The 16,440-nt window shown below is 43.4% G+C and overlaps 1 protein-coding gene across 2 annotated transcripts in view; it reads left to right on the top strand.

Annotated features, from left to right (window-relative positions):
* Positions 1-13,997, top strand: part of tbc1d4 (TBC1 domain family, member 4) — a 139,054-nt gene extending 125,057 nt beyond the window's left edge. For both annotated transcript variants that reach the window (XM_035773109.2, XM_035773108.1), the window contains 3 exons: positions 485-654; positions 1,411-1,587; positions 11,721-13,997. In XM_035773109.2, the coding sequence (XP_035629002.1) occupies positions 485-654; positions 1,411-1,587; positions 11,721-11,960 (587 nt within the window). In that variant the 3' untranslated portion in view covers positions 11,961-13,997. The remainder of the gene's footprint in view (positions 1-484; positions 655-1,410; positions 1,588-11,720) is intronic.
* Positions 13,998-16,440: the final 2,443 nt, after the last annotated feature.

The raw sequence follows: 16,440 nt of genomic DNA, 5'->3' as shown, positions 1-16,440 counted from the left end.
AAAATAATGCCACGGAATTCTAAGCAAATCTTGTCTGCTAAATGAACTAGTGTATCCCAAAGTGATATGACATAGCCAGATCAGGTGTAGGCTATGTTACATGGATTTATTATACTTTTTAAAATGTAGATGTTCCAAAGTTCTGCATCAGTGGCTTGTAGGCTGTGTGTGGAAGCCAGGAGATGCTAAATGTGTTTATGTTAATTAACGGTAATTTACCGCGAGACCAGCAGCTATTTGTTTGACAATCACTGGCTGATAAAATTTCATGACCACCACAGTCCTAGGTGTGCCACTGTACTTCCACAAACCTGTGGCTTACAGTCAGTTTCACACCCTTATCTTCAGACTATTTTACTCACATTGAATCAGAATTACATTGAATCAGAAAAACGGTTTTCTTGTTTTTCCTACCTTCTCTGTTCTCTCTCTCTCTCACACACACACACCCATTCAGCCCTTGTCTCTGTGTTCTATGTCATAGATATCCTATTTGCCCAGGGGAGTGAAGTGATCTTTAAGGTGGCTCTGTGTCTACTGAGCAGTCACGAAGGGGAGATAGTGGAGTGTGATAGCTTCGAGACCATCGTGGACTACCTGAAAACTACAATTCCCAACCTCACCCACACCCAGATGGAGGAAACCATCTCAAAGGTACAGATGGGGGGAGACATTAAAAATTCACTGTTGGTGGTATATAGTGAATAGGGTGTCATTTGGGATGAACACGTGTAGTCTTGGGATGCACAAAATTGAGATTCTCCATTGAAAGCGCTTCTGAGTCCAAGACGAGGTTTAATCTGGGTCTGGGAAACTGGCCCTACATTTACATTATATGGGGCCCTTGAGTAAGGCACTTAACCCTGAACTCTAGATGCTGTGTGTGTGTGTTGTCTCGGGGTTGGGCAGAGCAAAGAGACTCATTTTCGTTTCAACAATGAACAGTAAAGCACTATTCTGTTTGATTTTGTAGCTCAAACCCATGAGTGCTCATGATGAGTGCAGTGCTTGTGGACATGAGTGACTTTGGCCATAAATATAGAGAGCGGTTGTGGAAGAGGCAAGCCTGCTCTATTTTATGACGACAATTCATAACAGAGCACATGACACACACCCTGCCCAAGAAGGACTGTAAAGACCTTTTTGTGGCTCTTGATTTGTTTGTAATGGGATACACACAGTACACACAGGCTGTTCTTATGTCTTATGAGTAGCAGATCTGGGTTCAAATGTTTATTGAAAGGTCGTGAGTAAAATCCAGCACTTGTTTTTTCTACTTATTACCTGACTGTTCAGGTGTGGGCGATTTTGACTTTCTCTTTGCGGTTGCCAGGTGTTTGACACAGAAGTTGATGTTTTTCAATTCTGGGTTGCCAGGTATATATACTTTGTAATTATGTGGGTTGCCAGGTGTTGGACATGGACATCTCGAAGCAGCTACATGCTTATGAGGTGGAGTACCACGTGCTGCAGGACGAGACGGTGGATGCTGTGCTCCAGTCAAACGACTCAGACCGTCTGGATAAACTGGAGAAGACCAACAACCAGCTGAAGAAACAGAACATGGATCTGCTGGAGAAACTACAGGTGGGAAACTGGCTCAAACTTAGTTCAAACTTCAAACTTAGAAACTTAGTTTCCTCAGGGCAATTCATTTTGCAGTCAAGGAGTACATAAGACACAATATAGTCCAAAAAGCCATCTTACCCCAGATTCTATTCTATTCTACTCTTTACATTATGAATATCCCAGAAGAAGAAAGAGGAGCACTCAAATGTCAGCAATGATCTTTGAGGTTCAATGTAGGGGCAAACAGACAGGCTTACATTTCGGTGTGTCAGAGGCCTTCCTCAGAGATGCTCATCTTGTCAAATGTTATGGGTTAAGATGTCCCTCCGTTGACCTTTGTATGCAAGCTGTCTGGTACGACGCTCACAGTATATACAGTACACACAGAACAAACAAATAAACACGTTTTGGAGTTGATATGCACTGCTTCAGTCTGCCAGTAGATGTCACCAGAGCACAACCCCAAACACAGTATAAGAAATAAAAAGGAATGAGTCTCAATTCTCCATCCAAGGAATTCTCCCTTTTTAATCCATACTGTAGACCATTAAATAGTCTGTATGTCTGTCTGCAGATGAGGTCACAGCTGAGGAATCGCAGGGATTAAGGATTGACACATATTTGGAGAGTGAAACCCCTTAGTAAATGTTAACAGGAAAGAGAACATGCTAGTCTTAATGTTTCTACTGTGTTTTTAAACAGGAACACACACCCACACGACACAGCTACTCAGTCAATAATTTACCTACTACATTGTCCCATATCAATATTCTTGTAAAAACATGGTCTAGATCAGGGCTGTCAAACCCATTCCACGGAGGGCCGAGTGTCTACAGCTTTTTGTTTTTAACTTTCAATTAAGACCTAGACAACCATGTGAGGGGAGTTCCTTAGTAATTAGTGACCTTAATTCATCAATCAAGTACAAGGGTGGAGCGAGACGCCGCAGACACTCGGCCCTCCGTGCAATGAGTTTGACACGAGTTTGACACACCCTGAACCAGGGCTGTGAATTGCCAGGGACCTTACAATACAATGTTATCATGGAACTTAGGTGCCAATACGATATGTAGTGGTATTGTGGTCCTTCTGTAGCTCAGTTGGTAGAGCATGGCGCTTGTAACGCCAGGGTAGTGGGTTTGATTCCCGGGACCACCCATACGTAGAATGTATGCACACATGACTGTAAGTCGCTTTGGATAAAAGCGTCTGCTAAATGGCATATTATTATTATTATTATATGTATTGCGATTCTCACCATTATATATATATTATGTATATACATACACTTAGGTTGGAGTCATTAAAACTCATTTTTCAACCACTCAACAAATTTCTTGTTAACAAACTATAGTTTTGGCAAGTTGATTAGGACATCTACTTTGTGCATGACACAAGTCATTTATCCAACAATTGTTTACAGACAGATTATTTCAATTAGAATTCACTGTATCACAATTCCAGTGTGTCAGAAGTTTACATACACTAAGTTGGCTGTGCCTTTAAAAAGCTTGGAAAATTCAAGAAAATGTCATGGCTTTAGAAGCTTCTGATTGACATCATTTTAGTCAATTGGAGGTGTACCTATGGATGTATTTCAAGGCCTACCTTCAAACTCAGTGCCTCGTTGCTTGACATCATGGGGAAATCAAAAGAAATCAGCCAAGACCCCAGAAAAAAAACTGTAGACCTCCACAAGTCTGGTTCGTCCTTGGGAGCAATTTCCAAATGCCCATGTTCATCTGTACAAACAATAGTACGCAATTACAAACACCATGGGACCATGCAGCAATCATACCGCTCAGGAAGGAGACGCATTCTGTCTCCTAGAGATGAACCTACTTTGGTGCGAAAAGTGCAAATCAATCCCAGAACAACAGCAAAGGACCATGTGACTATGCCGGAGGAAGCGGGTACAAAAGTATCTATATCCACAGTTAAACGAGTCCTATATCAACCTAACCTGAAAGGCCGCCCAGCAAGGAAGAAGCCGCTGCTCCAAAACCGCCATAAAAAAAGCCAGATTACAGTTTTCAACTGCACATGGGGACAAAGATAGTACTTTTTGGAGAAATGTCCTCTGGTCTGATGAAACAAAAATTGAACTGTTTGGCCATAAAGACCATCGTTACGTTTGGTGTAAAACGGGGGAGGCTTGCAAGCCGACGAACACCATCCCAACTGTGAAGCACGGGGGTGGCAGCATCATGTTGTGAGGGTGCTTTGCTGCAGGAAGGACTGGTGCACTTCACAAAATAGATGGCATCATGAGGTAGTCAAATTATGTGGATATATTGAAGCAACATGTCAAGACATCAGTCAGGAAGTTAAAGCAAATGGGTCTTCCAAATGGACAATTACCCCAAACATACTGGCAAAATGACTTAAGGACAAAAAACTCAAGGTAATGGAGTGGCCATCACAAAGCCCTGACCTCAATCCTCTAGAACATTTGTGGACAGAACTGAAAAAGTGTGTGCGAGCAAGGAGGCCTACAAACCTAACTCAGTTACACCAGCTCTGTCAGGAGGATTGGGACAAAATTCACTCAACTTATTGTGGGAAGCTTGTGGAAGGCTACCTGAAACGTTTGACCCAAGTTAAACAATTTAAAGGCAATGCTACCAAATACTAATTGAGTGTATGTAAGCTTCTGACCCACTGGGAATGTGATGAAAGAAATAAAAGCTGAAATAAATCATTCTCTCTACCATTATTCTGACATTTCACATTCTTAATATAAAGTGGTGATCCTACCTGACCTAAAACAGGGAATATTTACTAGAATTAAATGTCAGGAATTGTGATAAACTGAGTTTAAATGTATTTGGCTAAGATGTATGTAAACTTCCGACTTCAACTGTACATGGCCAAGATGTTCAAACGTTCATAGATGACCGGCAGGGTCAGATAATAATGATCATAGTGGTTGTAGATGGTGCAACAGCTCAGCACCTCAGGAGTATTGTCAGTTGGCTTTTCATAGCCGATAATTCAGAGTTAGGTGCAGTAGAGAGAGAGTCGAAAACAGCAGGTCTGCGACAAGGTAGCACATCCGATGAACAGGTCAGAGTTTCATAGCCGCAGGCAGAACAGTTGAAACTGGAGCAGCAATGCTACCAGGTGGACTATTGCAGCATAAATACTGGGGGCTGAGAACGGAGGGGTCGGGAGACACTGTGACCCCGTCCGACGATATCCCCGGACAGGGCCAAACAGGCTGGATATGACCTCACCCACTTTGCCAAAGCACAGCCCCCACACCACTAGAGGGATATCTTCAACCACCAACTTACTACCCTGAGACAAGGCCGAGTATAACCCATGAAGATCTCCCCAACGGCACGAACCCGAGGGGGGCGCCAACCCGGACAGGAAGATCATATCAGTGACTCAACCCACTAAATTGACGCACCCCTCTTAGGGACGGCATGGAAGAGCACCGGTGAAGCAGCCCCCGTAATAGGGTTAAAGGCAGAGAATCCCAATGGAGAGAGGGGAACCGGCAAGGTAGAGACAGCAAGGGCTCTGAACCTCTTCACCTGGATCATCGAAGCTAATTAGCTGCTATCCGATTGGCTTCTCCTGGCTAACATCTCTGTCCCGAAGCAAGCACCAATTAGCCTGGAGCTAGCCTATGCTAGGCCCATCTCCCGGCTAGCTGAAGAGGTCCATCAGTCACTCCTTTGCTACAATACCTATTTTGCCAATTGTCCTGGACCCCTTTTATTGCCAATACGGATCTCCGCCGATCCATCATGACTGGACTACTGACGTAATCCACCCAAGTTTTTTTTTCAACATGCTCCTCCGTTGTGACGTCCCCTGAATGTCCATCTGCTAGCCGCGGCCTGCTAGCTGTCTAGAGCATACCAGGCTGTTAGCAGAAGAGGTTCATCAGCCAATTTCTTGGGCTACTATACCTATTTTGCCAATTGGTCTGGACCCTTTTACTACACGGCCCTCTGCTGATCCATCACGACTGGTCTGCCGATGTAACCACACGAGGGGGCTACAACAGACTTCTTCCGTCACGACGTCCCTCAAAGGCCCTGCTCCAGCCCTGCTCAATATACCTCAACTAACCCGCTTGTCCCACCCCCCACACATGCGGTAGCCTCACCTGGCTTAATTGATGTCTCTAGAGACAATACCTCTCTCATCGTCACTCAATGCCTAGGTTTACCTCCACTGTATTCACATCCTACCATACCTTTGTCTGTACATTATGCATTGAATCTTTTCTACCGCGCCCAGAAACCTGCTCCTTTTACTCTCTGTTCCGAATGTACTAGACGACCAGTTCTTATAGACTTTAGCCGTACCCTTATCCTACTCCTCCTCTGCTCCTCTGGTGATGTAGAGGTTAATCCAGGCCCTACAGTGTCTAGCTCCACTCCCATTCCCCAGGCGCTCTCATTTGTTGACTTCAGTAACCGTAACAACCTTGGTTTCATGCATGTTAACATTAGAAGCCTCCTCCCTAAGTCTGTTTTATTCACTGCTTTAGCACACTCTGCCAACCCGGATGTCCGAGCCGTGTCTGAATCCTGGCTTAGGAAGGCCACCAAAAAAAAAAAAAAATTCAATCCCTAACTATAACATTTTCCGACAAGATAGAACTGCCGAAGGTGACGGAGTTGCAATCTACTGCAGAATTCTGTCTTGCTATCCAGGTCTGTGCCCAAACAATTTGAACTTCTATCTTTAAAAATCCACTTTTCCAGAAACAAGTCTCTCACCGTTGCCGCTTGCTATAGATCACCTTCTGCCCCCAGCTGTGCCATGGACACCATATGTGATCTTCAGAGCTCGTGCTGTTAGGTGACCTAAACTGGGACATGCTTAACACCCCGGCCATCCTACAATCTAAGCTTGATGCCCTCAATCTCACACAAATTATCAATGATCCTACCAGGTACAACCCCAAATCCGTAAACACAGGCACCCTCATAGATATCATCCTAACCAACCTGCCCTCCAAATACACCTATGTTGTTTTCAAGCAGTATCTCAGCGATCACTGCCTCATTGTTTGCTTCCGTAATGGGTCTGCGGTCAAATGACCACCCCTCATCACTATCAAACTCTCCCTAAAACACTTCAGCGAGCGGGCCTTTTTAATCGACCTGGCCTGGGTAACCTGGAAGGATATTGACCTTCTTCCGTCAGTAGAAGATGCCTGGTTATTCTTTAGAAGTTTTCAAACAGAAATTTGCATCCTGCCGCACAAACTCCAAAACTTTCTGGGACACTGTAAAGTCCATGGAGAGTAAGAGCACCTCCTCCCAGCTGACCACTGCACTGAGGCTAGGAAATACTGTCACCATAATAAATCCACGGTAATTGAGAATTTTAATAAGCATGCTTTCCACCTGGCCACCCCTACCCTGGTCAACAGCCCTGCACCCCCCCACAGCAACTTGCCCAAGCCTCCCGCATTTTTTCTTTACCCAAATCCAGTTAGCTTATGTTCTAAAAGAGCTGCAAAATCTGGACCCCTACAAATCAGCAGGGCAAGACAATCTGGACCCTCTCTTTCTAAAATTGTCAGCATAAATTGTTGCAACCCCTATTACTATCCTGTTTAACCTCTCTTTCGTGTCATCTGAGATCCCCAAAGATTGGAAAGCTGCCGCAGTCATCCCCCTCTTCAAAGAGGGAGACACTCTAGACCCAAACTGCTACAGACCTATATCTATCCTACCCTGCCTTTCTAAGGTCTTCGAAAGCCAAGTTAACAAACAGATCACCAACCATTTTTTAATCCCACCATACGTTCTCCGCTATGCAATCTGGTTTCCGAGCTGGTGTACCTCAGCCACACTCAAGGTCCTAAACGATATCATAACCTCCATCAATAAGAGACAATGCTGTGTAGCTGTATTCATCTACCTGACCAAGGCTTTCGACTCTGTCAATCACCACATTCTTATCGGCAGACTCAACAGCCTTGGTTTGTCAATTGACTGCCTCGTCTGGTTCACCAACTACTTCTCAGTTCAGTGTGTCAAATCGGAAGGCCTGTTGTCCGGACCTCTGGCAGTCTCTATGTTGGTGCCACAAGGTTCAATTCTCGGGCCAACTCTTTTCTCTGTATACATCAATGATGTCGCTCTTGATGCTGGTGATTCTCTGATCCAAACATACTCAGACAATACCATTCTGTGTACTTCTGGCCCTTTGGACACTGTGTTAACTAACCTCCAGACAAGCTTCAATGCCATACAACTCTCCTTCTGTGGCCTCCAACTGCCCATAAATGCAAGTAAAACTAAATGCATGCTCTTCAACCAATCGCTACCAGCATCTGCCCGCCTGTCCAGCATCAATACTCTGGACGGTCTGACTTAGAATATGTGTACATCTACAAATACCCAGGGTGTCTGGTTAGACTGTAAACTAGAATGTAATTCCAGACTCACATTAATTCAATTTTGAATCGGCTTCCTATTTCGCAACAAAGCATCCTTCACTCATGCTTCCAAACATACCCTCGTAAAACTGACTATCCTTGACTTCGGCAATGTCATTTATTAAATAGCCTCCAACACTCTACTCAGCAAATTGGATGCAGTCTATCACAGTGCCATCCGTTTTGTCACCAAAGCCCCATATACTACCCATGACTGTGACCTGTATGCTCTCGTTGGCTGGGCCTTGCTTCATATTCGTCGCCAAACCCACTGGCTGCAGGTCATCTATAAGTCTTTGCTAGGTAAAGCCCCGCCTTATCTCAGCTCACTGGTCAACATTGCACCCACCCGTAGCACGCGTTCCAGCAGGTATGTTTCACTGGTCACGTCCAAAGCCAATACCTCCTTTGACCGCCTCTCCTTCCAGTTCTCTGCTGCCAATGACTGGAATGAATTGCAAAAATCACTGAAGCTGGAGACTCACATCTCCCTCACTAACTTTAAGCACCAGCTGTCAGAGCAGCTCATAGATGACTTCACCTGTTCATTGCCCATCTGTAAATAGCCCATCCAATTACCTCATTCCCATACTATTTTTTGCTCCTTTGCACCCCAGTATATCTACTTGCACATTCATCTTCTGCACATCTATTACTCCAGTGTTTAACCTTACTAGGGCAGGCGTTCCGCTAGCGACAACATTCCGCTGAAAAGGCAGCGCGCGAAATTCAAAAATATTTTTGCGAAATATGTAACTTTCACACATTAACAAGTCCAATACATTAAATAAAAGATAAACATCTTGTTAATCTACCCATTGTATCCGGTTTCAAAAATGCTTTACAGCGAAAGCACAACATATGATTATATTAGGTCATAGCCTTGTAAAAAAAAAATAAAGACATATTTCCAGCCAAAGATAGGAGTCACAAAAAGCAGAAATATAAATAAAAATGTATCACTAACCTTTGATGATCTTCATCAGATGACACTCATAGGACATCATGTTGCACAATACATGTATGTTTTGTTCGATAATGTTCATATTTATATCCAAAATTCTCAGTTTACATTGGTGCCTTATGTGCAGTAATGTTGTGATTCCAAAACATCCGGTGATTTTGCAGAAATACTCATAATAAACATTGATAAAAGATGCAACTGTTATTCACAGAATTAAAGATAGACTTCTCCTTAATGCAACCGCTGTGTCAGATTTCAAAAAAACTTTACGGAAAAAGCATAACCTGAGAACGGCGCTCAGACCCCAAAAGAGCCAGAGAAATTTCTGCCATTTTGGAGTCAACAGAAGCTAGAAATAACACCATAAATATTCACTTACCTTTGATCTTCATCAGAAGGCACTCCCAGGAATCCCAGTTCGACAATAAATTACTGATTTGTTCCATGAAGTCCATCATTTATGTCCAAATAGCCACTTGTTGTTAGCATGTTCAGCCCAGTAATCCATCTTGATGAGGCGCAGGCACTTCGTCCAAACAAAAACTCGAAAAGTTCCGTTACAGTCCTTTAGAAACATGTCAAACGATGTATTGAATCAATCTTTAGGATGTTTTTAACATAAAACATCAATAATGTTCCAACCGGAGAATTCAAATGTCTGAAGAAAAGCACTGGAACGAGAGGTAATTCTGTCGGGAGCGCCCGTCATGAGACCAAGGCTCTCTGCCAAACCACGACTCAAACAGGTCTCATGAGCCCCTCCTTTATAGTAGAATCCTCATTCAAGTTTCATAAGACGGTTGACATCTAGTGGAAGCCGTAGGAAGTGCAACTTGACTCCATAGACACTGTGTATTCGGTAGGCCAAGCTTTGAAAAAGTACAAACCTCAGATGTCCCACTTCATGGTTGTATTTTTCTCAGGTTTTCGCCTGCCATATGAGTTCTGTTATACTCACAGACATCATTCAAACAGTTTTAGAAACTTCAGAGTGTTTTCTATCCATACTACTAATAGTATGCATATATTAGCATCTGGGACAGAGTAGGAGGCAGTTCACTCTGGGCACACTATTCATCTAAAAGTGAAAATGCCGCCCCCTATCCCAAAAGAGTTAATTGCTAAATTGTAATTTTTTCACCACCCTGGCCTATGTATTGCCTGACCTCCCTTATCTTACCTCATTTGCACACTGTTATATACTTTTTTCCATTGTGTTATTTACTGTGTGTTTGTTTACTCCTGTGTAACTCTGTGTATTTGTTTATGTTGAACTGCTTTGCTTTATCTTGGCCAGGTCGCAGTTGTAAATCAGAACTTGTTCTCCACTAGCCTCTCTGGTTAAATAAAGGTCAAATAAAAAAAAACACTCAATCATAGGACCTACTGAAGAGATGAGTCTTAAAGGTTGAGACCGAGTCTGCGTCTCTCACATAGATTGGCAGACCATTTTATAAAAATGGAGCTCTATAGGAGAAAGCCCTGCCTCCGGCTATTTGCGTAGAAATTCTAGGGACAGTAAGGAGGCCTGCGTCTTGTGACCATAGCGTACGTGTAGGTGTGTACGGCAGGACCAAATCGTAAAGCTAGGCAGGAACATGTAATGCTTTGTAGGTCAGCAGTAAAACCTTGACATCAGCCCTCGCCTTAACAGGAAGCCAGTGAAGAGAAGCTAGCACTGGAGTAATATGATCAAATATTTTGGCTCTAGTCGAGATTCTAGCAGCTGTTTTCAGCATTAACAGAAGTTTATTCAGTGCTTTATCCGGGTAGCCAGAAAGTAGAGCATTGCAGTAGTCTAACCTAGAAGTGACAAAAGTATGTATTAATTTTTCGGCATCATTTTTGTACAGAAAGTTTCTGATTTTTGCAATGTTACATAGATGGAAAAAGCGGTCCTTGAAACAGTCTTGATATGTTCGTCAAAAGAGAGATCAGGGTCCAGAGTAACGCCGAGGTCCTTCAGTTTTATTTGAGACGACTATACAATCATCAAGATTAATTGTCAGATCCAACAGATGATCTCTTTGTTTCCTGGGACCTAGAACGAGCATCTCTCTTATATCCGAGTTTAAAAGTAAAACATTTGCCACCATCCACTTCCTTATGTCTGAAACACAGGCTTCCAGGCAGGGAAATTTTGGGACTTCACCATGTTTCATCGAAATGTACAGCTGTGTGTCATCCACATAGCAGTGAAAGTTAAAATTATGTTTCCTAATGACACCAAGAGGTAAAATATATAGTGAAACAATAGTGGTCCTAAAACGGAACCTTGAGGAACACCAACATTTACAGGGTTTTAGAGGTAAACTCTAACAGATAAGATCTAAACCAGGCCAGAACCTGTCCGTGTAGACCAATTTGGGTTTCCAATCTCTCCAAAAGAATGTGGTGATCGATGGTATAAAAAGTAGCACTTAAGGTCTAGGAGCACGAGGACAGATGCAGAGCCTTGGTCTGACACCATTAAAAGGTCATTTAACCCCTTGACGAGTGCAGTCTGCTATGATGGGGTCTAAAACCAGACTGAAGCGTATACATTGTTTGTCTTCAGGAAGGCAGTGAGTTGCTGTGCTACCGCCAGCTAGCGCCAGCTCTAAGATTTACCATTGCGTTAGGTTTGTTAAAATAGAGCCCAAAGTATCAATATAATCTAATCCAAAGTAATATCGCTATAACTATTGATTTATTCCCCCATCACTACCCTCTATGCACCTATCCCATGTGTTAATTGTCTAAAATCATCCATTTTCCTCTCCTTTTGCCAAGGCGGCACGACAGAAGATCCAAAGCCTGGAGGCCACTGTGGAGAACTTCCTGTCACGTGAGTCCAAGATGAAGCACATGATTCGCTCGCTGGAGCAGGAGCGCCAGTCCTACCAGAAGACTATTGAGCGCATGCGCTCCTGCCTGCCCCCGGACGCCCTGGCTGACGTGGAGATGACCCACATGGTCAAGCCTGCTCAGGGGCCAAACGGCAAGGCCAAGCCCACCGCCAAGAAGCCCTAATGGGGGAAGAGTGGAAGGCAAAGGTGAGGGAGAGACTGGAGAATGGACAGGTAGATGGATATTACTGACATAGAGAGAGGACTCTGACGATGGATGGATAGAATTTCTGAATTTGAAAACCAAACTTTATTGGGACTATTAACATTTGTGAAACTGTTTAGCCATGCTATATGTGTTGTCGTTTTAAGACACGTGGTGTAGTTCCTATGTGATGTGTCGCCATTTCGACAGACAGACACTGACAGTATGGCAACGTGGTCTTATTTGAATGTGCTGTGTGTGCCTGCGTGCGTGTGTCTGTGTGCGTGCACACAGGAAATAAGAAGAGTATAGAGAAGGTTCACAGTCTCTCTGTTAGGCTGGAGAACAGACTGAGTTGAATGTCACTGCTCACACACCACAAACAGCTGACATCATGGACAGACACTTTTTCATTATGTTCCAGGACAGTGTACACACACACACTGTCTCCAGGACTTTCTCTCTTCCTTCATACTGTTTTATCCCACCTTCACATCTGAGTCATGTTCTCCAATGATTCCGATTGAAAAGAGAAAAAGTCAAAAGAATAGTTAGTCTGATATCGACTGTTAAGCGCTGACCTGCCTGCAGCTAAAAAATATATATGTTTCTCTTAAAAAGTTGAATGTTGAATGTTGCAAACGGTGTTACACTGTTCACTTTTTTGTATTGTGAACCGAAAGCAATTACTGAAAGTTGACCAAGTGGACATGTAGCATATTTGGGTCTTTGTAATATGGATGCTTTCTATTATTTGCTTTCTGAAATGTTGAAAGAATGTTTTATTTTTGATTGTCAATCGTGTGTGCACAATGTAGGAACAGTTCTGTTTCACAGAGTTGACACGAATACGAACAGCACTCCATGTGAAATGACTTTGAACTAGGCTACTGCAGCCGGACCCACACGTTTAAGGTTGACGAAGCCTATCCGACGTCATCAACTAGCCTGTAACCATCGAGGTGATGGTTTTTACCACCACCCTTTCACAACCAGTCAACACACACAGAACTGAAAGGTGATGTTTTTCTATAGCTACTTCAAATGAAGCAGCATATCCCACAAGAAATATAAATGAATTGATACGTTTTTATTTAAGATAAATCAAGTAATCCATTTTATGAAACACAATTACAATTCGCATTTCCTGATGTGCAGGAAAATCCCTGCGACAGCAGAGGTGGTCAAATTAAGATATTACATCTGTATGAGACGGGCTTCACTTATTCGACGGAGTCGTCGTTGTGGAAATTGCTTGTGTAACGCTCATTTCTTTTTCATATCAGTGCTTTTCTTAGGGTGGTTGTGGTTGCATTGTTATTTGCCTTAATGTTTAATTAATAATCTCTCCTGTACTGCCTTTCGGACCCAAAGAGGTTTTAATGCTTTCGTTGCTAAATGGTTAGCAACCTGAAGTGTAATTATAATTCATGTAAGTGTTTTTTTTTTCTTCTATTTCATCAAATGATGAATTTCAACGCAGTTTTTCAACACTGTCCGTGTTTAATTGTTTCAAAATGTGTTTCAATGCTTTGTGTTTTCATGTTAAACAAGCTAAAAAAGACATCTAGTTCTGAGTCATACAAAGACAACCGTCCTTTTGCTATCTAGAGATTCATGTCTTACAAAGATGCTCCATTGGAAATATAGGCTGGCCAATCATCATTGATCATCAGAGAATGAACTAGATTAAAGTCATGTTCTTGTGTTAACGCATAAGTGCCAAAATAAAAGCATGAATGCAGTCTTCCTTATCTACCCTGAATCGGAGATAAGCTTATGACCATGATTGAGGGTGATATAAGGGAAGCCCTAATGGCTGGCTTGAGTGTTTGCTTTCTTTTGTGTCTGTGTAGGTAGCCAACATCATCGCATTGTTCAATCACTACTATGGAATTAACGCCGATTGTGTTGAATTAATGTCGACAGCCTGTTTTTGTTGAAATGAGGCCTCACACAAAGAAAAATGTCACGTGTACTTCAATAAATCACACCTTCACTGCCTTTTTCTATTCACTTGTGTCTCGAGTGGTTTCTTTCACTTAAAATAATGGTAAAAAAAATGCTTTAACTGCATTGTAATTTCAGAAAATGTCCATAATACTGTATATCTGCATTAATCAAATCTAATATTATTTGTCACATGCGCCGAATACAACAGGTGTTGACCTTACCGTGAAATGCTTACTTACGAGCCCATAACCAACAACGGAGTTTAAGAAATAGAGTTTAAAAATATTTACTAAATAAAGTCAAAAATAATAAAAAGTAACACAATAAAATAATAATAATGAGGCTATATACTGGTACCAAGTCGATGTGCGGTGGTACAGGTTAGTCAAGGTAATTTGTACATGTAGGTAAACAGAAAGTAGCAGCAGTGTAAAAACAAAAGAGGGGGGTCAATGTAAATAGTCCCGGTGACCATTTGATTAATTGTTCAGCAGTCTTTATGGCTTGGGGGTAGATGCTGTTAAGGAGCCTTTTGGTCCAAGACTTGGTGCTCCGGTACCGCTTGCCGTGTGGTACCAGAGAGAAGAGTCTATGACTTGGGTGACTGGAGTCTGACAATTTGGGCCTTCCTCTGACACTTCCTAGTGTATAGGTCCTGGATGTCAGGAAGCTTGACCCCAGTGATGTACTGTGCTGTACTCACTACCCTCTGCGCCTTACGGTCAGATGCCATACCAGGATGTGATGTAACCGGTCAGGATGGTGCTCCTTTTTAAAAAAAATAATAATTTTACCTTTATTTAACTAGGCAAGTCAGTTAAGAACAAATTCTTATTTACAATGACGGCCTAGGAACAGTGGGTTAACTGCCTGTTCAGGGGCAGAACGACAGATTTGTCAGCTTGTCAGCTCGGGGGTTTGAACTTGCAACCTTCCGGTTACTAGTCCAACGCTCTAACCACTAGGCTACCCCACCTTGAAGAACTTATTGAGAATCTGGGAACCCATGCCAAATCTTTTCAGTCTCCTGAGGGGGGAAAGGTTTTGTTGTGCCCTCTTCACGACTGTCTTGGTGTGTTTGGACCATGATAGTTTGTTGGTGATGTGGACACCAAGAAACGTGAAACTACTGACCGCTCCACTACAGCCCCGTCGATTGGAATGGGGACATGTTTGGCCCTCCTTTTCCTGTAGTCCATGATCAGCTCCTTTGTCTTGCTCACATTGAGGGAGAGGTTGTTGTCCTGCCACACTGCCAGGTCTCTGACCTCCTCCCTATAGAGTCGTGCTTGGCCATGCAGTCGTGGGTGAACATGGAGTACCGGAGGGGTCTAAGCACGCACCGCTGACGGGCCCCCGTGTTGAGGATCAGCATGACAGATGTGTTGTTACCTACCCTTACGTCCTGGATCCAGTTGTAGAAGGAGGTGTTTAGTCTCATGGTCCTTAGCTTAGTGATGAGCTTCGTGGGCACTATGGTGTTGAACGCTGAGCTGTAGTCAATGAACAACATTCTCATATAGATGTTCCTTTTGTCCAGGTGGGAAAGGGCAATGTTGAGTGAGATTGAGATTGCGGATATGTTGGGGCGGTATGCGAGTTGGAGTGGGTATAGGGTTTCCGGGATGATGGTGGTGATGTGAGCCATGACCCGCCATGAAAGCACTTCATGTCTATCGATGTGAGTGCTACGTGGGGGCAATTGTCATTGAGGCAGGTTACCTTTGCTTTCTTTTGCACAGGGACTATGGTGCTCTGCTTGAAACGTAGGTATTACAGACTCGGTCAGGGAAAGGTTGAAAATGTAAGTGAAGACACTTCCCAGTTGGTCCGAGCATGCTCTGAGTGCAGTCATCCGGAACAGCTAGTGCTCTCATTCGTGCTTCAGTGTTGCTTGCCTCGAAGTGAGCATAAAAGGCATTTAGTTTGTCTGGTAGGCTCGCGGCTGGGTTTCCCTTTGTAGTTCGTAATAGATTGCAAGCCCTACCACATTCGACGAGCATCAGAACTGGTGTAGTAGGATTCAATCTTAGTCTTGTATTGACACGTTGCCTGTTTGATGGTTCATCTGAAGAAATGGTGAGATTTCTTAAAAGTGTCCGGATTAGTGTCCCACTCCTTTAAAGCGGCAGCTCTAGCCTTTACCTTGGTGTGGAAGTAAGGTCAGTGTAGGGACGACGTCGTCGATGCACTTATTGATGAAGCCGGTGACTTTTTTTATTTTTATTTATTTAACCAGGCAAGGCCTAGGAACAGTGGGTTAACTGCCTGTTCAGGGGCAGAATGACAGATTTGTACCTTGTCAGCTCGGGGGTTTGAACTTGCAACCTTCCGGTTGCTAGTCCAACGCTCTAACCACTAGGCTACCCTGCCGACTGAGATGGTATACTCCTCAATGCCATTGGATGAATCCCGGAACGTATTCCAGTCTGCAAAACAGTCCTGTAGCGTAGCATCCGCATCATCTGGCCACTTCCGTATTGAGCTAGTGACTGGAACTTCCTGC

The sequence above is a fragment of the Oncorhynchus keta genome, chromosome 7 (genome assembly GCF_023373465.1).
Source record: "Oncorhynchus keta strain PuntledgeMale-10-30-2019 chromosome 7, Oket_V2, whole genome shotgun sequence".
NCBI classification, from domain to species: Eukaryota; Metazoa; Chordata; class Actinopteri; order Salmoniformes; family Salmonidae; genus Oncorhynchus; species Oncorhynchus keta.
This window is presented reverse-complemented; position numbering and strand designations above follow the sequence as displayed.